The sequence below is a fragment of the Nannobrachium achirus genome, assembly GCF_963921795.1.
Source record: "Nannobrachium achirus genome assembly, chromosome: 23".
NCBI lineage: Eukaryota > Metazoa > Chordata > Actinopteri > Myctophiformes > Myctophidae > Nannobrachium > Nannobrachium achirus.
In genome coordinates, this window is record NC_137830.1 from 32,301,497 (window position 1) to 32,329,345 (window position 27,849).

The 27,849-nt window shown below is 43.0% G+C and overlaps 1 protein-coding gene across 1 annotated transcript; it reads left to right on the forward strand.

The window, feature by feature from the left end:
- Positions 1 to 542: 542 nt before the first annotated feature.
- On the forward strand, positions 543 to 27,849 carry mettl25 (methyltransferase like 25; the record flags this gene model as incomplete). Its single annotated transcript, XM_080754337.1, has 14 exons — positions 543 to 759; positions 1,208 to 1,384; positions 4,396 to 4,502; positions 5,899 to 6,234; positions 6,596 to 6,756; positions 8,434 to 8,599; positions 11,014 to 11,167; positions 19,520 to 19,614; positions 19,897 to 19,926; positions 20,763 to 20,836; positions 23,141 to 23,234; positions 23,951 to 24,025; positions 24,857 to 24,928; positions 27,724 to 27,849. 14 exons carry the CDS (start codon positions 543 to 545, stop codon positions 27,847 to 27,849), a joined length of 1,884 nt encoding a protein of 627 aa, XP_080610463.1.

A 27,849-nucleotide genomic window follows, 5' to 3' on the forward strand; every position in this document is an offset into this window, starting at 1 on the left:
GAGTTGCTTTAAGTCCAGTGGGAAGTTTCCGAAGTCAGTTATGATTTGAGGTGGTAGGGCATCTGCAATGCTTTTTCACACAATATTCTAATTTTCCGAGAAGGATCTGGTTGGTTTCGGGTTGTGGTTTTTGGGCTTGTTTCTAAAATGTAGTTTGCTTATCTGGGTATGCTTCCTAAATGTTTAAATTATTATTTATATTTTAAAATATATATCGGGGGGCTGGGCCCCTCATAAAATGGGGCTGTGGTGTGGTACAAAAAGTTTGATAACCCCTGCGCTGCCCTTTTGGGGTTATTTTCAGACTTAGAGACATGCTTGCTTATTGTTCTCACAAAATGGCAACACGGCAGAGGGCGGCGTGCCTCCTCGTTGAAATGAATGCATTTTGGTACATCCAAGATGGCGTCCTCGACCAGCCAGGAAACACAATCATTGTGCGTTTTCTTCTACTAACGTCTGAGCGTCCAGCTCTAGCGTGTAGCAGAGACTGCTGCCTTCACACGTCCTTTAGGTTTTTGTTTTTAAACATAGAAACTAACATGGAATCTCCTCCTCGTGGCCTGGCTGAGATTCAGCGACTAATAGACGAAGTGAAGCAGTTCCTGTCTGCGACGCTAGGTGTCGCCAACGCGCACACGGTTGAGTTCTACACCCACGACGTGTGGAGTCAGTTCATGTCTGTGCGGCCAGAGGAGGTGCTGTCAGCCGTCGCCTCCGAGGGTGGCCACGTGGGGGCGCCAGAACACAACACAAACGGTGAGTCCTAAGCTCGATTCTAGTGCATTTACTCAGGTAGCCCAAGACAGTCAGGGGCAGGCTATTTTGAATTATACTTTTCTACTTCATCTGAGGATTGTCATTTGGCTACTTTACACTTTAATCTAATTTGACTACATTGCAGATCCAGATCCAGATTAATACAAATATATATCATCATACCAATGAGACAGTGAGGGAAATTTAGAAGATACTCAGCAACAATTAGCCCTATAAAAAGTGTGTGTGTGTGTGTGTGTGTGTGTGTGTGTGTGTGTGTGTGTGTGTGTGTGTGTGTGTGTGTGTGTGTGTGTGTGTGTGTGTGTGTGTGTGTGTGTGTGTGCGTGCGTGCGTGCGTGTGTGCGTGTTGTGCACTTATTATTAATTTAATATAGCTGTTATGAGAGTCTTTTTGTTTTGGTACTTTAAGTATATTTTCATGCAACAGAGGTGTCCAACACTACCTATGGGTTCTGCCATGCTACAAAGCGGCTGGTTGATGTCCAGGAGCTTCTCAAAGCAGCCACGTCTCTTTCTCTGCCCGGCCTTGGAGTCTGCATGAGCAGAGATGGCCTACTGCACACCCTCAGAGCCACCAACACAGTCTCACAGACTGTAGAGGAAGGTAAGACTAATGGGACTGAAACAAACAATTAAGCACGCAAATCAACTCACTAAAAGCCAGGTGAAAGAATAAATTCTGCACACTGGTTCATCATAAAGTTCATTGGATGTGACTTGTCAAGCCTACCGGCTCTTCATTAGACAATGAAGTACAAACACAAGGACCTACATATACATGTTGCGCGGAGTGAGCTGACCAGCGACTCAGATATGGCATCCATGACACCATCAATCATTATTATGCAGCATAATATCCATCATGAAACTGACAATAGAATATCCAGTTTACACAAAACACATAAACAAACAGTGGACCTTTTTTTGTGAAAAAAACATGATTACACCATCATAAAAGTAAAATAAATACACTAAACTAGAAATACTGTTCCTTCGAAACAGTGTGGGCTCGCTTCCAACCCAACAAATAGCATACTTTAAGGTACTGTAAGGTACAGTACCATACAGTATTGTACTGTACCTTACTATACTGTACTGCACCTTACTGTACTGTACTGTAACTTACTGTACTTTACTGTAACTTACTGTACTTTACTGTACTCTACTGTACCTCACTGTAAATTACTGTACTCTACTGTAACTTACTGTACTTTACTGTACTCTACTGTACTGTACTTTACTGTACTCTACTGTACCTTACTGTACTGTACTTTACTGTACCTTACTGTACTGTACCTTACTGTACTATACTATACTGTACTCTACTGTACCGTACTGTACCTTACTGTACTGTACTCTACTGTACCTTACTATACTGTACTTTACTGTACTCTACTGTACTTCACTGTACTCTACTGTACCTTACTGTACTTTATTGTACTTTACTGTACTCTACTGTACTTTACTGTACTCTACTGTACCTTACTATACTGTACTTTACTGTACTCTACTGTACTTCACTGTACTCTACTGTACCTTACTGTACTTTATTGTACTTTACTGTACTCTACTGTACTTTACTGTACTCTACTACTGTATTGTTTTGTACTTTACTGTACCTTACTGTACTGTACTCAACTATACCTTACTGTACTGTACCTTTCTGTACTTTACTGTACTCTACTGAACCTTACTGTACTGTACTGAACCTTACTGTACATATTCTATGTGTTCTAGAGGTGTATATTGAGTGCATATACTGTAGGTTAACAATCCCAGATCACATCTGTCCTCCACTATGTCTATAACCAAGGCGTTCTTCTATGTGGCCACTCCAGACTGAGGAGTGGAGCATGACTTTTATTGTGTTTGTGGATCTGATTTGAAAATGCATTGGTTGTGATATCTCCCTGACAACCAACAACAACCACTAATACGGCTGAGTGTCCCTGCGGGTTCTAGGATATATACTGTAAATCCCATTGCCCGGGATCCTAAAACCTTATTCTTTTTAAGTAAAATTTCTAAAACACTACAAAACATGTCTCAAAGACAAATACAAGCAAACGTCTCCACAGTAACACAGTAACAGTTGTTTGTGTGTGTGTGTGTGTGTGTGTGTGTGTGTGTGTGTGTGTGTGTGTGTGTGTGTGTGTGTGTGTGTGTGTGTGTGTGTGTGTGTGTGTGTGTGTGTGTGTGTGTGTGTGCGTGCGTGCGTGCGTGCGTGCGTGCGTGCGTGCGTGCACATTGTAGATCAACTTCATAGCAGTATTAAGTGGTCCATCTATGTTTTTTTATTAATAATAAAATCTGCAAAGTAACAAGTAACTGAAGCTGTCAAATGCTGTATTTATAGTAGAGTATATGTAACAAAAATGGAAAGTAGAGTAAAAGTACCTCAAAATTGTACTGTAGGTACAAGTACTTGTATAGACTTGAGTAAATGTACTTGGTTACTTTGCAGCACCACAGAACAGCCAATGACAGACAGGCCTTTAATCACAGCTGTTTCAATCAGTAGAGTGGAGAGGAACATTTAGAGATATTTGTAGTTTTAACTCAGAATATATACATCACACAGCTTAGATATTTGGATCAAATCAGAGAGCAGACCTGTGTGAACGCAATGATATAAATAGCATATCTGAAGTGTGAATATTGCAGCCACAGCGCCTTAACATAAACATGGGTCTATTATCCTTCTCTCCACTCTGTCCCCATTCACTACACCCATTGGAAATGCATTGGGTGCTTAAAGTTAAACATTTTTATTTTTTATATTTATACTACAAAACATTTCAAAACCAAAAATACAAGCACACGTGTCCTCAGTAAGCTGAACACATAAAAATTTGAATGGTGTTGAAAGGTGTAAGCGTTTAAGAGATGAATCGCGCCAAAGTTTTGAGGAGATACTGACTGACTGACTGATAGATAAATAAATAAATAAATAATGAAGATAACATACGTGTGCTCGCCTTCCAGGCGAGCCCACAATAAAACACTCTCAAGGAGTTGACCTACTGTATACTATTTATAGGCTAGATATATTCCTACTAGGTAGTAAGTAGCTTAGACTAATGACAAATGTTAAGACTTAATGGACTGCATGAGGTTTGCCAAGCTGACAGTAATGTCCTGAGTTGAATGTATTGGTGTTTATGGGTGAGCTTGGATGTGTATTCTACAGTATATGTCTGGCTGTAATGTTTGTGTTTACCTTCAGCAGAGTGTGGCGTCAACAATTCAGACAGTTTAGGAATCTGAGAGTACAGCAATGATGAGATTCAAGATCCTAGGTCCGCTAATGGCAGGCTACATATTTGGAGGGCTTAAACCAGTAGTTCACAAAGTGGAGTCCAAGGACTGTGGGGGGTCTAAATTGACCCTTACAAGTCTGTAACTGTAATGGGTTCATTTGGTTCCATTTGTACACTGTCAGAGTTAAGGGGAGACCTTGACATTTGAAAGTTTGAGAAACACAGGCTTATTAAACAATTCAGACGGGTGGTTCCCAAACTGGGGGTCCCCAAATTATTTAGCCGGGCCGAATGAGCATTCTTTGGTGATGTACGGTATTAACACAGTTTTTCTTTTATGTGTGACTTGGACCAGGTGCCGTTCTGGAGCCGGATGAATTCATGAACTCTAAGAAGTCCCATGAGGTCCAGTCCATGTCTGAGGTGGTGGCCTGTCTGGCCCGCCGCTGTGGGGTCAACCAGGTAGAGAACGTTTAGCAATACAACGAGTGTTGTATTCCATATTCAAATTTGAATTGGTTAAAGTAGCAGAATGGAATACACGTTCAGAAGTATCTCGGATATTTCATAAAAGCAAAGGTTTAAAGCCTTAATCTGTGACTTTCAACTGTTTGGCTTTGTGTAGCAGCAAGAACATAGGTTTACAATAATACCCAAACATAATTCTATAACAGGGTTCCCACGGTCATGAAATTCCAGTCCTGGGAAAGGTTTGGAATGAATCAAATGTTTTGGAAAACGTTATCTCAATCCGTTATTTTTCTTTCCTTTTTTTTGTTTTTGTTTTTGCTATTGGTTTTGTTTATAAAAAAAAATCTCCCAAAACATGTCTAACATTACGTGAAATATAAAACATAAGCTGCGTGAGAGTGGCCTAATACATACAGGACGACACATGACAAAAATAATAGATTTACAATTTAACCCATTTAGTGCTCCAGACATGAACGGGTTAAATGTCCAGCGTGCCTCTCGCAGGCTCCATACGCTGCCATTCTCTTATTTTGAAGGCCAGAAGTCCATAGCGTAAACACTTCCGGTTTGACGTCATGACGTCATTCAACGGAAGCGATCGTCACCCAATGCCGTTGCTAAAATGACCGATCGTTGCCTTTGTTATTACGTTATTGCAGCGCGAATCTAATGCCATCCTTGGCTTTAAAAGTGTTGTTTGGAGAAAATGGACATTAAAGATGAGATCCACCGTCGGCCTCCATGTTAAGGGATAACTATTTTGTGCACGTGGATCCATGATGATGATGAATCGGCGAGTCCAATCGTGCCTTTCCAACGGACCGTAGGGTAAGGGTGCCGGCGTTACTCTTTATATAGTATTTTACGCGAGTATACTGGGGATCGGCACTCTAAATACTCGAGTATTTTTCACGAGTATACTCGGGATCAGCGTTAAATGAGTTAAGAACATGTTGCACAGGGATACAAGGCTGGGAATGGGGTGAAATACTTATGGAAATGTTTTGAAAATTCATTGGTAAAAATGTGTGGGGAACCCTAGCAAAACTTTCAGTCGTGAGATAAAACAAATATTTGCTTCTGGGTGGTCCCTGGAACAACATATTTTGAGATGGGGGTCCATGGCCAAATACATGTAATTTTGGGGGTCCTTGACATTGAAATAGAATTGCGTTAAAAATATTCAAAGACTTGCACAGATGTTCAAGATTTTTCAAAAATAGCAGATCTACAAGCTCGCAGCGTGGCACTCGGTGCCGAGCTGTGAGCTTGTATATCTGCTATCTTTTAATAGTTAAAGCATAAAATAATGGTTAAAGTGGTTCAAATCTAAAGTGACACACAACAGAAGTAAATCATTTGAGTACTTTTCCCACCACTGCAGGTGATAGACGTGGGCTCTGGGAAGGGTTACCTGTGCTCCTTCCTGTCTCTGAATTACGGCCTCCGTGTCTACGGCATCGACTCGTCCAGCACCAACACGCACGGCGCCCAGGAGAGGAACAGGAAGCTGAAGAGGTTCTCCAGGGCCTACCAGAAGCACAGCAAGGCGGCTGCGAATCGCAGAAACCCAACGGCGGTTTGGGGCCAGGATGACGCGCCGGCGACAGAAGTGACGGTCGGACGTGACGGAAGTGACGAGATGGACGCCGTTTCAGACGTCTCGGAGCACAGCTTTAATCTGGAACCAAATGCGGCCGAGGCGGAAACGGCATCGCAGGTAGGTTTAATAATGTCACACAATAATAATTGAATGATTGAAATGTGTTTTTGTCGTTGAACACCGGAACATGATGAATTAAAAAATAATAATAATAATCTGTTTGGCGTTGAAGTTGTACAAGGCATGATATAACCTAAATATACAAAGAAAACTTTAAACTTGAAAATAAAGAACATTGTAAATAGCCAATCTCCAACACACAGTGACATGTTGTGAGCTTGTAGATCTTCTATTTCCTCTATTTTTGAAAATGTTTGAAAATATTTCAAACTTTTTTCAACATTGAAACGATTATGATGATAATGCAAAAAGTAATTGATTAGGTGAGGCGTAATAATTGTGACAGGCTTAATCACAGGGGGACGGGAAGCACAAAGTGGCATCATCAGCACCGATGACCTCATCAGGAGTCCATCCTGCACCCGAGGGGAACGCAGACCACAGCGGACCGTGCACAGAAACAGAGGACCTGTTCCTAAGCGGTCTGTCCGTAGACGCAGTCGAGGTCACCTCTCCCAGGTAAATCGAGGAGATCTATTTTACTTTATCGTGAAATTGTCCTTTGTCATACACTAGGACAGTGGTTCTCAATCTTTTTGGGCTGCAGTACCCCCTTAAGGCCCATTCCCACTGGGCCAGATAACAGATAAAAAAAAATATCTACCACAGATATTTGCCAAAGATACTTTTATCTGTGGCAAATGTTTTTTTTATCTGTATCTACCAGGCCTGGAATTTCATCATTTTAGGGGCAAGGCCACTTGGCCTTTGGTGTTGTCAATTTTTGGAGGGCATAAAGGCCAAATGCCAGGGCAGGAAGGCCATCAAATAAAACAAGATTTTAGTCCAATGAAAGAATTTGTTGAATTTAAGAGTTAAGGACGATAACCTAATCTGCATTGAAATAGATAAATTATAGTATTTACAAAATGATCCATGCTCCCCTGCACCAATCAAAGTCACTGGATTGGACTTTGATTGGGGGACTCTGGGGGAGTTAGGATTTCAGAACCTCAACAAAAGACACTGGTGTCTACATGACAAGAAAGAGACACCAGTGTCTACTGTCTACATATTGACAAGAAAGAGAGAGGAGAAAGCAGTACAGTCAGTTGGGGCATTAAGGCCACTGTGGCCTCAGGTCATGCCATTGGTTTGAGGGGCACAAGGCCAAACGGAGGGGCAACGGCGGCCATGGCCTTCATGGCCTCCATGAAATTCCTGCCCTGGTATCTACCATCCACTTTGAATGGAAAAATATCTGGAGAGATTTTCTTATCTGTTATCTGGCCCAGTGGGAATGGGCCTTAAACACTGATTTCCGAAGCCACTGACTACAGCAACAACATTTACAACAAAAGTCCAGTTCCAATACAATTACATTAAAAATAAAACAGCATAATGGCAAATAAACATTGCTTTCTATTCAATAAAAGATATTGATGTAATTTTGTTTACTAATGTACAGATGAGCAGGTTCACACCATCTCTCTCAATGTTTTATCATTAACCATAACAGATTCCCATTTTCTAGTTTTTCTCACATACCCTCTGCAGTACCCCCGCGTACCCCTAGGGGTACGGCGCGAATTACACACTGCACTAGGATGAATTAGCTTTTGTTGAGCTGCAAATTCAGTTCAACTTAAACCATCTAAACTTGATAAAACGGACCTGTAAAGAGTGCATTTGGTATGCTCTTATTTCATGATCAAAAATAGCAGATCTACAAACTCACAACGCATTGCAACGCAACGCGCTTTTAGTTGTAGATCTGCTCTTTTTGCTCCCCCAGAATAGGATGCCGGGGGTTCAAATAGTTAACAAAAGTTAACGTTTTAAGTATATTTTGATTATCGCGATAATATCGTTATAATCACTATAATGTTTGCCACACTAATCGTGAGATGTCATTTTCATATCATTGTTGTCGGGTGGAAACCTTGTATGTCCAAAACCGTTCGTTTTGAAATGATCATTTAAAACATGATTTAAACTAGTGAAAACAGCCGATCTACAAGCACACAACGCCTCGCGGCGTTGTGTGCTTGTAGATCTGCTGTTTTCACTACTTTTGTGCGACGGCCTTGTATGGTGAAACAGGGCTTTACTTTGCAAAAAAACATACAAATTTGAAACTTGGAGATACGAGGTTTCTGCCCGACAGTGACAATACGGTCCCATCCCTACTCCCAGGGTGCCCCCTGGTGCGCTGAGCGCCGAGGAGAGGGAGAGGAGGAAGAGGGAGAACCTGGAGAGGAAGGCTCAGAACCGGCCCGACAGAGACGGCATTCGCTTCTCTCCGCTCACGTCCTACGTCACGCCGCACACGGAGCTGCGGGAGCTCATCAGCGAACTGGAGGTGAGAGCGGCAAAGTAGTCCTGGAGACCGCCGGGGTGCCTGCCGAGAGGAGCAGATTTTCAACTGACAAACGTATTTTACTATGAAAACCTGGTTCCCCGTGAGCAGCCCCGTGGGGGTGGTCATTTGGTCATTTTTGCACATTTGGTATTTTTTTTACACCTGGGGGTCCCCCAGGGACCTGGGGGTCCCTGGAACTCCGGGGGTCCTTGGAGGTTGTAGTTTGGCAGGCAAGGAGTTTGTGTGGAAATTTTGGCATGGATCGGGGCAACGGTGGCCGAGATATGAGTAGGGGGAAAGTGTGACGTGTATGTGGTAATGTTTTTACACCTGGGGGTCCCCCAGGGACCTGGGGGTCCCTGGAACTCCGGGGATCCTTGGAGGTTGTAGTTTGGCAGGCAAGGAGTTTGTGTGGAAATTTTGGCATGGATCGGGGCAACGGTTGTGGAGATATGAGCAGGGCAAAAGTGTGACTGACTGACTGACGGACTGACGGACTGACAGACAGCCCCTGGAGCTTTTGATAGTAAATGCGACCTACGGTCGCAATTAAGCCCATATCTGGGAATGCCCATATATGAGCATATTGTGTCGGTCCCATGATAACCAGTGTAGTTGTCGCGATGCAGGTCACGCTTGAAAATGAATTCCGTCCTTGTCCCTTTTATGTTCATATATGGAGATCCCTGATGTCATCAATATTAAGCCCATATCTGGGAATGCCCATATATGGACATATTGTGTCAGTCTCTGTTGTTTCAGCGCGACCTTGCCCTTAGGGTGTCTTACTAGTATATAACCCTATGTCCTAAAGGGCTTCGCAAGTCAACCCTGTAAAATCACAGTGCAACAGTTTCTCCGAATATGGTTCAAGTGGTTAATATAAAAAAAGGAGAAAAAAGGTTTCTATCACACACAGATTTGAAGGACCCCCTGTAGTAACTCTGAGGACCCCCTAGGGGTCCCGGACCCCCTGTTGAAGACCATTGCAATAGACAATCAGTGCTGAATGCAGAGCAGGGCTCTCCTGCTTGTTGTGTGGACGTCAGCGTTAGCCTCAATCTGTCAGCACTCAGTGAAAATGGGCCACCGCTAACAAATATTTTGGTTGCTTACCTAACGGTAACTAAACTGCAGACAGGGTGGAAAATCATACCATACTTTTGCGTTCTGGTTTCTGCATGGCACACTTGTGCAGTGGAAACAGTCTGTCTCCTAAGAATTCCACCAATGGTGGAAAATGTAGAATAGGTCCTGTATTACATTTTTACTTGAGTAAATCAACATTAAACTTAAAGTACCAAAAGTAAAAGTCCCATTTCACAAGTTTTCAAATGTATAAACGTATGAAAATCCTTTGAAAATAATAATGCGTTACAAAGCAACTGAGCTTGTGGATTGGTTATTTTCAAACAGCCGGAATATGTATAAGGCTGAAATGGTTAAAAATTCACACATCCAAAGTGTGGTATAATTCTCAGAAAAACGAATCTCCGATCAATAAAATGTAACTAAATTAACCCTATGGGATCTCAAACCTTGGCCTATCTGTACCCTCATTTACAATGCCAGGATCTATTACTATGCCACGACTGTCGAATACGCCCTCATCAATATGCCAATATATGACATATATAATATATGCCCCCTACTCAATATGCCGAAATCTCCACGCCTCTGCGTACAGAGTAAGTACAGTACTTGAGCAAATGTACTTGTTCACTTTCCACCACTGAATTCCACCAGTGTCTGAAATTACAGCGGTGGCTGGACATGTTTTGCATTCTTGGTTGGAACTAGATTATTTTGCGGTTTGATTGTGGAATCTGCGGCGTAGGTCATCATCAATAAGGTTTGTCATCGATCATTATGCGCTCCCTCCCCCAGGGGCGTCACACCAAATTCTGGGCCCTGGGTACAAGGATTCACTGTGGGCCCCCCATGAATGTTAACTATTGAAAAATAGCAGATATACAAGCTCACAGCGCGGCACCGAGTGCCGCGCTGCAAGCTTGTCGATCTGCTATTTTTGAAAAATTGTGAAAATGTGTGCAAGAAACCCATGTTTCCATGTCAGTGATGCTCAAACCTTTTCATGTGAAGGACCCCCAAAATGATATGAATTTGGCCACGGACCCCCATCTCAAAATATTTAGTTCCAGGGACTACCCCGGAAGCAAAATTTGAGTTACAAATGTTCGCTTAAAAAAGACATATTCAAAGATTTGCACACATTTTCACGACTTTAGCTATTGAAAAATAGCAGATCTACAAGCTTGCAGCGCGGCACGCTGTGAGCTTGTATATCTGCTATTTTTCAATAGCTAAAGTTACTAGGGCCCCTCCACCTTAGGCCCTGGTAACTCAGTCCCACTTTCCTACCCCTTGTGACACCCCGCCTCCCCTCTGGACAGGATGCGGTGGTGGTTGGACTGCACACGTGTGGAGACCTGGCTCCAAGCACCTTGAGGATGTTTGTGGCCAAACAGGAGCTGGCCTCCGTCTGCAGCGTGGGGTGCTGCTACCACCTCCTCACTGAGCAGTATGACCCCAGCACCCCCATGCAGGGTAGGTGCACACACACACACACACACACACACACTAGGGATGGGACGATAATTTTATCGTTTATCGTGATAAAGAACACTCACGATAATCATATCATGGAGATTCAATTTATCGTGATATCGTCCTCCGTCATGCACTGGGATCAATTCTCCTTTTATTTGCCGAGCTGCATATCCGGTACCACTTAAACCCCCTATAATTGGTAAAAGGTACTTATAATATACGCACTTGATACAGTCTTTTTTTGACTCTCTATCAAATGTCTTTGCCAAAAATTTGCCGATCTACAAGCTCACAACGCGTCACATTGCGACGCGTTGTGAGCTTGTAGATCGGCTATTTTTTTGGCAAATGTTCCGACCCAGGATAATGGACTTTGATTATCGCGATACTATCGTAAATCACGATGTCTTTTGTCAAAATAGTCGTGATATGACATTTTTAAATCGTCCCATCCCTAACACGCACGCACGCACACACACGCGCACATACACACACACACCCCCATCCCCCTGTGCAGAACATGGTTTCTATTGCATAGGGAGCTTCAAGCGCAGCCAGCTCTACCCTCCTTTACCAGTCTTTATAATGTTGTTGACAATAACTCTGTCACTTGGCAGCATCCACTTAGCCGTTCTCAACACGTCTGTGAAATGAAACATTGGCTTTCCTCCCTCAAACGTCCGGCCCACATAAAGAGACTGGTATATTCATATTGTACAGTAAACAAGTCAAATGTTCCGTCTTGGGGTCGATCTGTCTGGCAGCGAGTGAAGTTCTCAGCCAACTGGTGCTGCTGGAGATCCAGTTAAAGCATGAGCCACGCTGTTAGAGTCGTTACAACACATTTATGGATTCAGGATGACTGTCAAAGGGCTTTGAGAATGAGATGTTTTTGACCTTTTTATTTCCGTGAAATTGAATTGAAAAATGAGTTATTCTGCGATCTGCATGTATTTCATCTGGGTTCAACTGAACTTCTTTTCTTTTCTTTCTATACCACTTAAGCCCTTGTTGGCTAGAGTACCCCAGGGGTCTTTATTACTCCCCCCACCCCTTTCCCTACACCAAATATCTTCACAGAAAACAAGATATCCATGTTTTTGCGAGCTTGCAGATCGGCTATTTCCGCCAAACGTCCCCCCCCCAGAATAGGGATGCTACGGTTCATGTGTTTAAATAAACTAGGGTTTCTACACAGAGATTTCCATGCTGTCCTCGATCGCTCTTCACACACTGAACGTCTCAGCTTTAAAACACGGAAAATCTCAGTTTGAAGGATAACGAGGATTGTTATGATCGCCGTATGCGTTCTACTACTGTTGTTTTTATAAGGTATGAAGCACATGTCCTCATGCTGTGACTGCAGGTTCTGTTGTTTAAAACCCATTTAGGCCTAGAATTATTGAATGCTTTAACCAGTGAAAAATAGCAGATATACAAGCTCACAGCGCGGCACTGAGTGCTGCGCTGCGAGCGAACATTTGTAACTCAAATTTTGCTTCTGGGGGGTCCCTGGAACTAAATATTTTGAGATAGGGGTCCGTGGTAGCCTAGTTCCAGACCCTGAATAGCTAGCCACACCCCTTTACATTTTTGTTTTGGCGATTCAGGGGTCTAGAATTCCTCTCATTGAAGAGGCCTTCCTCGTTCGAAAATCCGTACAGCGAATCAGCGTCGTGAATCAGCGTCTTGTGATCAGCGTGGGTGGGGGTTTCCCAGAACTCATGTGCGTTTCCAAGTACCAGCGCCTCCGCCGCCGTACCGTACCGCGCATTGCGTCGCGGTAAAATGCGGTAAATTGCGGTAAAATGCGATCGTATCGATCTCGCTATGAAACACCAGTAGCAGGCATGTTATGTTGTGTTTGATTACTAGTTCGTAGTGCTCCTATTCTGCCTGTTTCTTTGGTTAGCAAGTAGCACTAGCAAGCAACAGGCTAGCCACTAGCCAGCCACACATAACAACACTACGAACCAATCGCAGAAGGCTGCCTCTTTGGCAACGCCCATCCTTGAAATTGCCTTAGATCAGAGCAAGTTCAGACTGAATAATGGAGTGAAACAAAATGTCAATTCAGGCTGAGTGTCAGGCTAGGTCTGTGGCCAAATACATATAATTTTGGGCGTCCTTCACATGAAAAGGTTTGAGAGCCACTGACATAGTAGTCTCTCAAGAACAGGCTAACTGAGCTCCATTTAACCCTTTTTGTGCCTATCCCGAACAAGTTCGGCTTTATTTCAATCCAATACAATATTTTTTTGCTATTTTACTTACCCTGAGCTGCTTGTAGAGATGTGGGTGGTCCTGGGTCGTCCTACGCTTTCCAACGAGTGATGCTAGATGGTCCGACGATTTATTCCATTGAAAATGGTTTAAAATAAAGTTTAGAGCCCCCCAAAAAAAACTCAATCTATACTGTCGGCGGTGCGACATATTCCGGGATGCCTATCCCGATCTAGTCCGGGATATTTAATAAAATGAATTAATTAATCGGAGGCCTCAACGAAGCCCCGGTCTAAATTTCCATCCATGGCCGGGGCCGAGACTCGGCCATCCACGGCCCGTAATCGGGTAACGCCGCCGCATCGCGCCGCCGAATCCAATACAAAGTCACATCTTTAGAGAGCATTTTCTCTGAATTGTGTTCCCAGACCAAAGACAACGTTTTTTTGCGACTAAAATAGCTTCAGATCGGGCTTCTAAAAAATAAAGAAGCTAATGGCTAAGTGTTAGCTAACTTCCTCCTCTCGTCATACATAACAGTGGCTGGAGTGAAATCACAAGGCACTACGGGCAGTGTCGACGGAAGCTAGAGCGAAGGCCTATACAGATATTTCTGGCACTCTAGCGGCACCTTGTGGCCCGGGGCACTGTATGGGTTAAGTGAAAAGGACCTTTTCTTTGACGATGGCTGGCCAGATTGCTGACAAAACACAGGTTTTTCAAAAAGTCTTAGAAGAATTCAAAAGACACTTATAGAATCGGGTCAAAATTCTAATTTTCACGATTTTTCAAAAATAGCAGATCACTTGGTGTCGCACTGTGAGCTTGTATATCTGTAATTTTTTAATAGTTAAAGCATAAAATAATGATACACAATAATGTGTACCCGTTCTAAATGGGTTTTAACAAGGTATGAAGCACATGTCTTCATGATGTGAGACTGCAGCACAGCAGGTCATTGTTGTTCACTCAGAAGGACTCCTCGCTCCAGTGACATCACAGCTGTCTAGTTAGCAGAGTGACCTTTGACCCGTGGCGTTTGTTCATGCTGCCAGGGCCCTGCGGCGGTGGAGCCAAGGGCGCGTTATGATGACATCATTGACAGCTGATTGAAAGCACTCTAGGAGAGCTAATGGTCCCTTTGCATGCACCTCGTTCTGGTAGCGTTTTAAAGCTACGGTCTGGGACTTGTTTTAATGAATGAAATGTTATTTTAAAACCTTCCTAGGGTGCAGCATTGGTTCTCAAAGTGGCGTCCGGGGACCCACAGGGGTCCTTGAGGGAGTTCCAGGGGGTCCCCAGCTAAATGATAGTTGGGAACCAAATGGACCCTTATGGGTATGTAACTCAGAGAGTGTACAAATGGAACCAAATGGACATGTTCCATTTGATATAAATGGGGTCTCAGAGATAGAAATGCCATTAAATGGGGGTCCGTAACCTAATGCATGTCAAACTGGGGGCCTGAGAATCACTGTTAGAGCCGTAAAAATCTTCTCTTATGGGGCTCCCTGGCGTTTATCTTTTCAAATGGGGGTCTGCGGGCTAATAGGTGTCAATTTGCGGGTCCTCGACATGAAAAAGTTTGAGAACCACTGTGGTAGGGTATGTTAACACAACATAAATAGTACATAGAAGGTCGCATGAGCCGACTCAACGCCGTTCGAGTTACATATACTGGGGGACAGAATAGTAAATATTGACCAGGGGCCTGCTTCTGCGTCCGAATACGGCGCAAAGGGACCTCAGCCAATCACACGCTGGCGGGGTGGGGTTTGCCAAAATGCAGCTTTATATCGCTATCATGCGGTGAACCGCCATCATTACTGTAATTTGGCCATTGTTGCAATTACTGTAAAGAGACCTAAAACTTAGAGATTGTAGCTTTAAAATAAAGAACAAAACTGTGTCCTTTCAAATTTGTATCCCTTTGATAAACACTCGCGCACAGCCACACACACACACACACACACACACACACACACACACACACACACACACACACACACACACACACACACACACACACACACACACACACACACACACACACACACACACACACACACACACACGCACAGATTCAAACAGATTCACACATGCACATCGTTTTTTCCTCGTCACTCTTCTGGCTTAGTATTCCGGGAGGCAGGCCAAAACCCCTGTGGTCGACTACCTTGCCCTAAAATGGGAACCACAACTCTCCGAAAGAGCTCGGGAAAAAAAGTTGAATTATGAGGAGGAGAATACATACATAGTAATGATGGTATAGTTCATACGTATATGTCATTTGTGACATTAAGTTACTCTCTGCAGTATATGTGACATTTATCACACCCATCTGCTGACCTGGGATCTGCCATCCAGTCTCACACCATTCACTTGTGCTCTAAACCAGGGGTCCTCAGCTAAGGGGTCCTTGGCCTGAAAACGTTGAAGACCCCTGCTCTAAACTCAAGGCTTACTATAAGGGCTGAAAACAGATATATAAGAGGCCAGCATGGAAGTCCATAAACAACTAAAGGGCTCTTTTGTAGGTAGAAGAGTCGTTTTTGCATCTAAAGAGCCTTCATCTTTCAGTGTGCGAGCCTTTTTTGCTGTTTATGGACTTTCAGTTAGCAACAGTGACAGCACAGAGTTTCAGCTCATAAAAGAGCCACCGCCTCTCCTAGACACCATGCAGGGACGTGCTGGCCATTGGGAAAAGCGGGACAACTCCCAAACGGCCGGTTCATTACCGGCCGGTCCAGGCCGGCCATTAGGAAAAAATAAAATGTCGGCCTTCGTTCCATTTTGGGGGCTGGGCGGCCAACAAAGTAATCGTCACTGTCGGGCAGAAACCTCGTATCTCCAAGTTTCAAATGTATAAATTTCTTCGCAAAGCAAAGCTCTGCTTCATCAGTAGTCAAAAGTAGTGAAAACAGCCGATCTACAAGCACACAACGCCTCGCACCCGCAAGGCGTTGTGTGCTTGTAGATCGGCTGTTTTCACTAGTTTAAATCATCTATCTATAAATGCGAGAAGTCTCTGCGTGCGTGGCTGCGTGCGTGTCTGCGTGTCTGTCTGTAATCCGCGTATCTCGAGAACCGTTCGTCCCACCGGCTTCAGATTCGGCACGCGCGTTCCCCGCCGTGGCACGGAGTGCAGTGCCGGGCCTCGACCCGACCCGACGCACGGTTTTCCCTAACCGGCGCGAAACTTTCGGAATCTCCTTATGCGGGCTGATTGTTGACATCAGGCTGTTCCGGAGGAAATCGGCGCAAGCGCTGACTCATTGTGACATCACATCATAAAAGGCTCTGAGATCATGTACGCCACATGAGTCAACAAAAAATGCCATGGTTACGTATTCTGATGTTCCTATATGGGCATAAAAGGACACAGGCAAACATAATGGTCAAAACGGCTCTTATGACAACAGGTATAATGGGGTTTGCATTAAAGGGTGGGGCATTCATTCCCTATTTCAAATTTGGCACGCGCGTTCCCCGCCGCAGCAGGTAGTGCAGTGCCCGGCCTCGGAGATCTCCATAATGGGCATAAATGGACACAGGCAAACAGATGGTCAAAACGGGTCCTATGACAACAGGTATAATGGGGTTTGCATTAAAGGGGGAACCAGCACTGTGTCTGGAACACAGTCGGAGGCACAGACAGATACAGAGATCTCCATAATGGGCATAAAGGGACACAGACAAACAGATACAGAGATCTCCATATATGGGCATGAAATGGATGCAGACAGACAGATACAGATATCTCCATATATGAGCATAAATGGACACAGGCAAACAGATGGTCAATACAGGTCCTACAGAGATCTCCATACATGGGCATAAAATGGACGCAGACAGACAGATAACTCCATATATGGGCATAAATGGACACAGGCAAACAGATGGTCAAAACGGGTCCTACAGAGATCTCCATATATGGACATAAAATGGACGTAGACAGATAGATATCCCCATATATGGGCATAAATGGACACACGCAAACAGATGGTCAAAACAGATCCTATGACAACAGGTATAATGGGGTTTGCATTAAAGGGCGGGGCATTCATCCCCTATTTACATTGTTCCCGAGTTGGCCAGGGCGCCGACTAGACGCTCGGCCGGGCGGCCGAGCTTCTAGTTTTTAAAATGATAAATACAAAACAAACGGTTTTGGACATACAAGGTTTCCACCCGACAACGACAAAATATAACTCATGTACAGTAATTGGCCCACTGGCTTGTCACTTGTCATGATCTGAAATGGCAAATCTTTGAGTAACAGCAGCGCTATAGAGAGAGATCTCCCTCTATAGCGCGCAATGAGGGCCTCTCCAACTCTTTTTCCCGGTCTGAATCAGGGGCCCAGCACGTCCCTGACACCATGTTTGGGACTTGACATGTGTTTGGCATTATTAGAAACATCTTGTCTTTATGAGCAGAGAGGAAGTGGGCAGGTCAGTGTTGTGCTTTGGCCACTGCAGACGTCATGCACCCTAGCAGTGTGTAAACACCTCTTCATAATACTGTAAACCAGGGTTCCCCAATAGCCGAAGGGGGCTACTGTCTGGCCCACACCAACCCCAGTAATAATGGACATAATAATAATAATAATAATAATAAGATTAGCAACAACACTAGTATATCGTCGTTGGCAGGTGGAAACCTCGTATCTCCAAATGTGTACGTTCTTTCGCAAAGTAAAGCCCTGCTTCATCATTCAAGGCCGTCTCACAAAAGTAGTGAAAACAGCAGATCTACAAGCACACAACGCCTCGCGGTGCGAGGCGTTGTGTGCTTGTAGATCGGCTGTTTTCACTAGTTTAAATCATTTTTTAAATGATAAATGCAAAACGAACGGTTTTGGACATACAAGATTTTCACCCGACAGCGACGATATCTGAACTGTCGCTGGAGTAGTGGGAACGCCACCGTCGTCCCCTGCAATGTTGTGGCCCTCGGCTTGGTACCCTAGACATGATTCGGCCCTTGGGGAAAACTAATTGGGGAACCCTGCTGTAAACTAACCGGTGGTTCTCAAATATTCTCATGTCTAGGACCTGGAAAATAACTCAGTTTTCGATTTAAAGTGGTACACAACAGGGTTAAAGTGGTTCAACTGTTCTCCATTTTGCTGGGCACCAGGCATGTAACTATTCACTCGCGATACGATTTGAATCACGATACTCTGTTCATGATATGATTTTTCATAATTTTTAAACAAAAATACATTTTCCAGACAAATTGCAGATTTTGTTTTATTTTATTTATGTTAAACAAATCCAGTATTTTTTTCTTCTTTTTTTAACAATACTGTGTTTTCTATTATCCTCTTTTAAATACAGTAGCAAATGACTGAACACTCTTTTTTTTTGTATCAATTCTCTTACAAAGATCCTTTATTTTCTTTGTTCTTGTCTGCTGTTGCCTGGTTAACTCATTCTGTGCCAATGACTGCTTATGACGGTTTTTTTCCAATAGCCCTGTGTGCCAATGACGGCTTATGACGGTTTTTGTGTTTTTTACATATAAAAAAAAAAAATCATTTTTTTTCTTTTTTTTCTAAAGATGTCAAAATGACCTGAGATCAGAGAGATGCTTTTCTCTGTTTGTGTGTTCGCTCCCTCGTTTAGCTGATTGAGAAAATGTGTGTTCATGTGTGTCCATTCTAGTGGATGGACACTTTTTTTCATTCAAACAGCTCTATCTCTGGAACCATTTGTCCAAAAATTATTTAAAAAAAATCTTTTTTTTTTCATTGCATAGTAAAGAAAAACATACAAAATCTCGGCACAGCTACCTTGGAGCCATTTTGGCATCTGGCACAGAATGAGTTAATAAACCAGACTGCACTCAACACCAGAGGCTGGCACCACCAGGCAAGGAGGTCTACAGTTGATTGATTAAATGATGCCTTAGTATATGAACGAATGAACAGCTGATTCCTTATCTAAGTCTAAACATTGTTTCATTGGGAAAAGATCTGATATATTTGTCTTTCACACTATGTTCTTTCCAGTCATAAACTAACATCCAATGTGTCTGCGACTCTGCGTGTGTGCGTGCGTGTGTGCGTGCGTGTGTGCGTGTGTGTGTGTGTGTGTGTGTGTGTTGTTATATCCTCATCAGATGGTGTCAGCAGTGTGTGTGGCTTCCCGATGAGTCAGTACCTCAGAGACCAGTCCTGGTTCTGTGGCAGAAATGCCAGGATGTCAGCATGCTTGGTGAGAACGTACACATCAGCTGATTCTACTTAGAACAAGGTCTCAGTGCATCGTTGAATGCTATGGAAATAACTATAAAATAGGCCTCCAATGAATTCACAATCAATAGTCTTATTTATTCGTCGAATAGCACAGCATCAATCAACTGTAATAAGCTGATTATTTTATAGGCATAATGTACCTACTGCAGTCAATATTTTCTAGATAATAAAAAGTACTCGATTATTCTTGGTTGTTTGTGTGTTGGTAAATTCTTTCTTTGCCCTTTTACTGAAAACACAGGCTTTGGAGAGAGTTTCAGTTGGCCAAGGGGTGAGTACATGTTATGCATGCATTCATGTGCCCATCATCGATTATATGCATACAGCACATAATGATCAGACGGATTGACTAACGTTTCGATGCTAGTGCATCTTCGTCAGAGTCATGACTCTGACGAAGATGCACTAGCATCGAAACGTTAGTCAATCCTGTTATACTGGCACCTGAATAAAAGGCTAGAACCGTCTGAGCTGCTCCACTGTCTCTCTCTCTACTGCATACATCTGTCCCTGCTCCTGTGATGCACCAGACTAGCCGTGTAGGCTGAGGCGCGCTGTAGAACCCCTTTGTTAGCACATAATGATCATCGTCGTTATGAGAAAGTGGAATAATTTATTTTCTATTTCAGCACCAAACAAATAATGTTATAGCAGCTCAGTGTGTCTCTAGAGATCATTATTAATACACACCCATCAAATTACATCATGCAGAAAACCGACATGGGCGTTCACCATCTCTCAAGCTCTCTCCCACATCTTCATCTTAGATTTACTGTAATACACTATAGATTTGTTATAGTACAGTATATACACTGTCCACATATATACACATATACAAATATAAACTGTCCATTAATTTCTCCTAGGCTCTGATCGACTAAAGCGTATTTATTTGAAATGTAGCTGGCCTCGTACAGGGCTCCAAGCCAACGCTGATACGTGAAACCAGTGACCATTAGTCATGGAATGTTTATAAATATTCATGCAATCATGGGCTAGATTGATAGTTACAACGACTGCATCCCTTGATAACAAGGTAATAATGTATTTCTAGAATGTAATTTAAATGTGTTTAACAATTGATACATTTTTATTATTTTTCAACAGATTCAGATGGAGTCTTTGTTCTACAGGGCAGTTCTTCATGTTATTCTAAGGGACCATTATGGGGGATATAAAAGGTATTTGGGGATTATTTTGATTATTTAACCCATTTAGAACGGGTACACATTATTGTGTATCATTATTTTATGCTTTAACTATTGCTGCGAGCTTGTAGATCTGCTATTTCTTTTAGAGTTGTTTCCTATATCAGTATAGGAAAAGCTGCCGATACTGCCTAAAATGCTGGTATCGGTGAGTATTCCCATCTATGCCAATCCGATACCACATAATTTATCACATGAAGATGATCATTTACATTAATCAATTATTTATTATTTTGAATGCTTCAGTTTTGAAAGCTTCTGTTTTATATATTTTTTTTAATTTGTATTTATTCCTAGATCAGTGGTTTTCAAAATTTTACATTTCAAGGACCCCCAAACTCTGAGAGTGTACAAATGGAACTATGGGTACATTCGTTCCATGTGTACACTCTAAGAGTTACAGACATGCAAGCCCCCCCCCCTGTCCCTGGACCCCACTTTGAGAACCACTTTTGAGATTTTTTATTTTTATTATTATCTGTTTTCGGATCGGTACTCAGGATCAACCGATACGCAAGTTATTGTTAGATCATTTAAAATTGAACCAGAATTGAACACATAATTTAGCAACTTTTAGCCAGTCCACAGTCTGAAAACTAGTCAGCAACATTGGTGAATAAGACTGTAGTAAACTGTTTAGTGGGTGTGGGGGGTTTTCCAGAGCCTGCCTGGGCTGGGGTTGGCGCTCGTGATCAATTTGCACGACACGCTATGGCCTCACAGCTGGGCTGATTGAAGATATCAGCTACATCTGCTTTGTGGGTTTCATGTCAACACCTCAAAGATGGTTCAAGCCCACGATGTCTGGGACCGTTGTTCCAGAGGTGAAGCATGACCCCTCATAGGGAGGAAGGTCGTGTACTGGATGGATATCCATGGATGTTACACATGTCTGACTTTATGCTGTGACATCTACAAGTTGGACACCATGATCACAATGGTCTGGTCTTTAATTAACACCAGAGGCACTCCAGTTGTCCAGTACCTGTTGCTTCATCGGTTCACTCTGCCACTATTATCGGGACAAAGATGTTTGTATTTGGGGGCTAAGGGCACAGAGACCACAATGAAATCAGAGTGTTTGACACAGAGACAGAGGCCAAATGCTGGCTGCACAGTTTCTAATAGAAAGACACAGGTGGCATTCATTCAGCCTTTGCCTATAATGGAGAGCTACAGTACACATATTTGATGGTGAAAAAAAAAAGGACCGGAATTTCAACGATCTGTGGAAATTCAAACCAGAGTTTGAGCCCAAGAAGAAAAGCCTGGGTGTACAGTATGTACAGTATGTGCTATATATATTGCAGGGTGGGAGATCGTATCACCCTCTTTGGAGAATACGACACACCCAAAAACCTGTAACATCTTAGACATAAATAATCCTAGTCTGGAGACGTTATGCAAGCCAGCAGCTATTCAAAATGGTCTGGAGTAGCAACACCAGTAAGACTCCCTAATCGGAAGATAAGCGACCGTCACATCGCATACAGAAAGTTTAGAAGGCAATCTTAGCCAATCATGAGGGAATATGGGAAACGGGACAGATCCATGTTGATGACATGCCTCTAGACATACTGTGTACCGCTTTGCGTGATCTGTAGGAGCAGTGTCCAAAAATGTGTTTTGTAAATATTGGCCTGACGGTGGCGCTAGAAGAGGGCCATGTGAGAAATCAGGGGCGGAGGTTGTGATTTGCCAGCCAAGGAGTGTGTTTGCAAAGTTTGGCATGGATCGGGGCAACCAGGTGGGAACTGGCTTGACAACCAACAGCAACGTAAAAAAACAACATTAAAAAATGATAAACAACAACGCTATCGCTGGGCTCATGACACCAATTTAAAACAAACTAAAAAGTAGCGAGGCCACATTCAAGGCATGGGGTGGCGTGTGTGTGTGAGTGAGTGAGTGTGTATCTACTAGTAAGATACCTCTGGGCGACAAGTGACCTCACCCTAAAAGGCGAGGTCGTGCCACAGTGATGTGGACATCAGGGATGTGGACATCAGGGATCTCCATATATGGGCATAAAAGGGATTTGTTCCCCTGGCATCACAGGGATCTCCATATCTACAATAGGTGTTCAGACTTTGCTCTTTATGTGTGTGTATTGACTTGACACGTGTGTGTGTGTGTGTGTGTGTGTGTGTGTGTGTGTGTGTGTGTGTGTGTGTGTGTGTGTGTGTGTGTGTGTGTGTGTGTGTGTGTGTGTGTGTGTGTGTGTGTGTGTGTGTGTGTGTGTGTGTGTGTGTGTGTGTGTGTGTGTGACCTCCACAGTGAGAAGCGAGTGGGGAACGTCTACTCCAAGGCCACATGTTTTGTTGACTACGTTAAGAGAGCTCTGCGCAGACTGGAACTAGATGGATCCAAGGTCAGAACCAAACAGTTTCTTTTTGTGTATTCAACAGCACCTTCCATAAACATAGCAGGAAAAGTACAGTATTGTATCTGGAGAATGTTGCTCCAGTAGACCAGTACTGCCATGCAGTTCATTCATGCAATCACAGGCATCGTCAAACAGTTTCTCTTGGTGCTGAAAAGCCACATATATGAACCAGGATGAATTTACTCTGCTGGTGTTGGATTAGAAACACTGAGATGAGCTGTAATTGATGTGTGTTAAATGTTTTTACTGCTAAAAAACATATTATGTATGTACATGTATCTTACAATGTTCCCCTCTCTCTCCAGTGTTGTTTTTGACATCAAATTTTGAATTTAGTCTCCTGAAATGTTTTAGTTTTAGTCTAATTTTAGTCGACTTAATATCATGAGATTTTAGTTGACTCAATCTACAGTTGATTTAGTCAACTAAAGTGTATTTTGGCAGGCCTTGATGGCATCGTAATGACTGATTTTACACTTGGTTGCATGCTGAAAATAGCCGATCTACAAGCTCACAACGCGTCACGCTATAAGTCTAGTTTTTATTTTGTTGACGAAATTGTCAATATATTTAGTCTTAGTTTTAGTCATCACAGCTTAATTTTTATTTTGTTTTTATGTAGTTTTCGTCAGTGAAAAAAAACAGTCGACACATTTTTCGTCATAGTTTTAGTCAACGAAATCAACACTCTCTCTCTCTAGCTTTGTGACGGTGACATTCAGGATTACTACGACAGATTCACACCGAGAATGGCTGAGATGCACGCTTTTAATATGGTGAGTTTTCCCAGTGTTATGTTACTGCTGTCTGTGAAAGACAAGCTATGAATGTTCTGTTCTTCTTCTTTTTTGTGTGTGGTCGCTGTCTGTGTTTTGTTATGTCTCATGAAAGTAAAGAATAATAAAATAAATCATGGTGATATGTTGACAATGATAATTAACCCTTGTTTCTCTGTACCACCTATGTCTCACCAATAAAAAAAGGGGAAAAAGAAGAAAGGCCATTATATGTGGTGAAATAGTTATTAAATTGCACTTAACCTGGGTTTAGATTCACGCAGCAGCTACAATAACTTGTAACGAGCTCTACTTTGCGTAAAACTACTTTCTCTGCTTCGTAAACCGAGCTGTTTAATGCGGTCTAATTGCAGACCATTAGACGAGATTATTAAAGCCAGCAGTGTAGGAATACAGGAGTGATCATCAGAGTGAATAGGAAACTAAAGTATCTCAGACCACTAATTGTGGTGTTAAAATACCACTTTCACTTTAATGGAATGAAAGTACAACATGTTTTTTTGGAGACCACCCACTACCCACTCCCTACCAGGAAGACACTAACCAGTCTTGCTTTACAGTAGGTAAAGTGTGGGTTTTAAAAGGTCCTTACCTTTGGTTGGTGGCTTTATTTACAAAACAGTCAACTATACTGACATAATGCAGGAACTAGATTCAGTGAAAGGAGACTGAATGCACACAACAAATGTTAATGTAACTCAAGAGTGTAAAAATGTACCCTTTACGGATGCATTTCTCTGGATTCGACTATGTTTTAAATAAACATTATGCACATACTGTCGTTGTTCTGTCCCATGTCTTCTTGTACAGCTGAAGGTGAGACTGGCTCCCTGCATCGAAGGTTTAATTCTTCTGGATCGCCTCTGCTACCTGAAAGAGCAGGTGAAACGACAAGTCATTCATTGTGTTCATTAGTGTGTGCCTTCGTACACACACACAGGCATGTCCAGGTACTGCGTGATGGAGAAAGATAGTGTGTGCACTTTGGAAGACATGTATAGAGTACACTTCTTCATCTCCTGGGTCACAGACGTTTTTACTATGGAAAATAACATTGGGTCATCTCAGAATCGTCTCTCATAAGAACTGTGGTCCAAAAATAAATTGTCCTGGCAAAAATTGAATTAAATCGGCGGTGTTCTCTCAGCATCAGTTGATGCTTCATAACCATGTGAGTCAAACCGCCGGAATCATCGGTTTATTTTTGACTCCCCATTCAGGGCTCACAATGCCTTGCAATTGTGACGCATCGTGTCCACTACAGATATAGCGGAGTAGAAGTATTGAAAACTGGAACCACTCCAGTAAAGTAAAAACTCCTCAAAAGTGTACTTAAGTACATCTATTCTACACCACTGTTTATTAGAACGTTTAGATTTGGACACTGTTGGAAGAACGGTTCCACGTTTGAAGTCACGGTGAGTTTGTCCGTCAGGCAGCTTTGCACGCAGGGCGCTGGACGTACATACTGACTTATGTTCTCAGTGATTTGCTTGTACAGAGCGTTGAAGGGAATTTGAAAGCGGTTTCTCTCGATGACGAATGTGTGAGCAAGGGGTGAAGTCCCAGTGGGAGCGGGGGGAGGGAGGGGGGGGGCTCAGTGAAGCACCACATTGGTTTTATTACTCAGTCAGACCATCTTGAGTGTTGATGTCGGTGAAGCTAACGTTGACAAGGAATTGAACACGCTACGCTAGCTGCAACAGGCCAAACATAACAAGCTAATCTGTAGGCTGAGTAATAATTGCGATGGTGAGATGTGTGAGAGCTGTTAGCTTTGATGTTCTTGATTACATGTGATTGTACAGTATGTGAAATGGACTTCCTTAATAAGGATATGAAACGCACGTCATGTTATTGGTAAGCCTTTTGAGACGTCCCTCGTGTGGGAAGAGGAGGTGTGTGTGTTATAAGTTTACAGTATAGGCCAGGGGTGTTCAACATGTTTCCGACCAAGGACCCCCTAGCTGAGACAGAGATGAAGCAGGGACCCCCACTACATGTTGTATACAATTGTGTTGCAGATTAAACCTTTTCATAGATTTCATAGATAGCTTCATTTACTTGTTTGACGGCATGCTTGTAGATCTGAGCTTGTAGAGCTGCTATATTCGGCTAATGTTCCCTTCCGAATAGGGATGCTAGGGTTCAAATGGTCCATTTTAAAAAGACCTGTCACACAAAGATTTGGCGGCCCCCCCTGTAGTAACTCAGAGGAGCCCCTAGGGGTCCCGGAACCGGTGTTGAAGTCCCCTGCTCTGGTCTAAACGATGATTCTGTGTCCACACATACACATGTGTTGAGGACGTTATAAAACAATTATAACCATATAAAGAGGGCATCACCGCACCACCACTGAAGACCAAGCGTGTGTGTGCGTGTGCGTGTGCGTGTGCGTGTGTGTGTGTGTGTGTGTGTGTGTGTGTGTGTGTGTCAGACATCTTTGACAGCTAATACACCAGATGTCGATCCTGTAGGTTTACACTCTATAACATTCGAAGGATCAGACCCTTCCTCATCCAGGAGTCAGCCCAGCTCTTTATCCAGACATCATCAGTCATATCAAAACTTGACTTCTGCAACTCTCTTCCTTAGTTATTACTGGCCTCCCGGCATGTGCACTTAAGCCTCTCCAATTGATCCAGAATGCCGCAGCACGCTTGGTCTTCGACCAGCCAAAATGTTCACATGTCTCCTAGGGATGGGACGATATGAAAATTTCATATCACGATTATTGTGACAAAAGAAATCGCGATTTACAATATTATCGCGATAATCAAAATCCATTATTCTGGGGCCGAACATTTGCCAAAAAATTGCAGATCTACCAGCTCACAACGCGTCGCATTTACAAGCTCACAACATGTTGCGTTGCGACGCATTGTGAGCTTGTAGATCGGCTATTTTTTGGCAAATACATTTGATAGAGAGTGAAAAAAAAAGACTGTATCAAGTACGTATATTATAAGTACCTTTTACCAATTATAGAGGGTTTAAGCGGTACCGGATATGCAGCTCGGAAAATAAAAGGTGAATTGATCCCAGAGCATGACGGAGGAAGATATCACGATAAATTAAATCTCCGATAAACGATAATATCGCTTATCGTCCCATCCCTAATGTCTCCCCATTCTCCGATCTGCTGCTGATTGGTTTACCTATGATCCTTGATGACTATTTTTATGCATTTGATGTATTACTTTGTGTTGTCCTTGCTTACTGTAAATTGCTCTGGTTTAAGAGTGTCTGCTAAATGCCTAAATTGTAAATTGGACGTTTTGTGGTTGATGAGGAGTCCAGAGAAGTGTCTGTAATAGAGATAGCCTGCACGTTTAACCCTAGCCTAGAGGAAGCCTTTATGACCAAGGCCATTAAATACCAACCACTTCTGCTTTCCCTCTCAGAGCTGGGCTATTATAGAGCAGACTATTTGTTTTTTATATTTGGCAGCCAAGGACAAAGTACTGTGCTGCTATCTCTGCTATAATTGGTAGCCGCCACATACTGTATGATACACTGCGAATTATACCCATAGAGTACTGAGTGACATGCTTATTTTATCATGAAGACATATGCCATGATATTGTGAATGTAACCATAACTGTACCTTTAATATTTGTGTGTGCGTGTGCGTGTGCGTGTGCGTGTGTGTGTGTGTGTGTGTGTGTGTGTGTCAGGAGGACATTGGATTCTCTGCGGTGGTGCAGCTCTTTGATCCAGTGCAGTCTCCAAGGTGTTACGCTGTGGTTGGTGTGAAAAGTCCTGTCACAGTGGAACAACTACACAGTAATGAGCCTTTATGA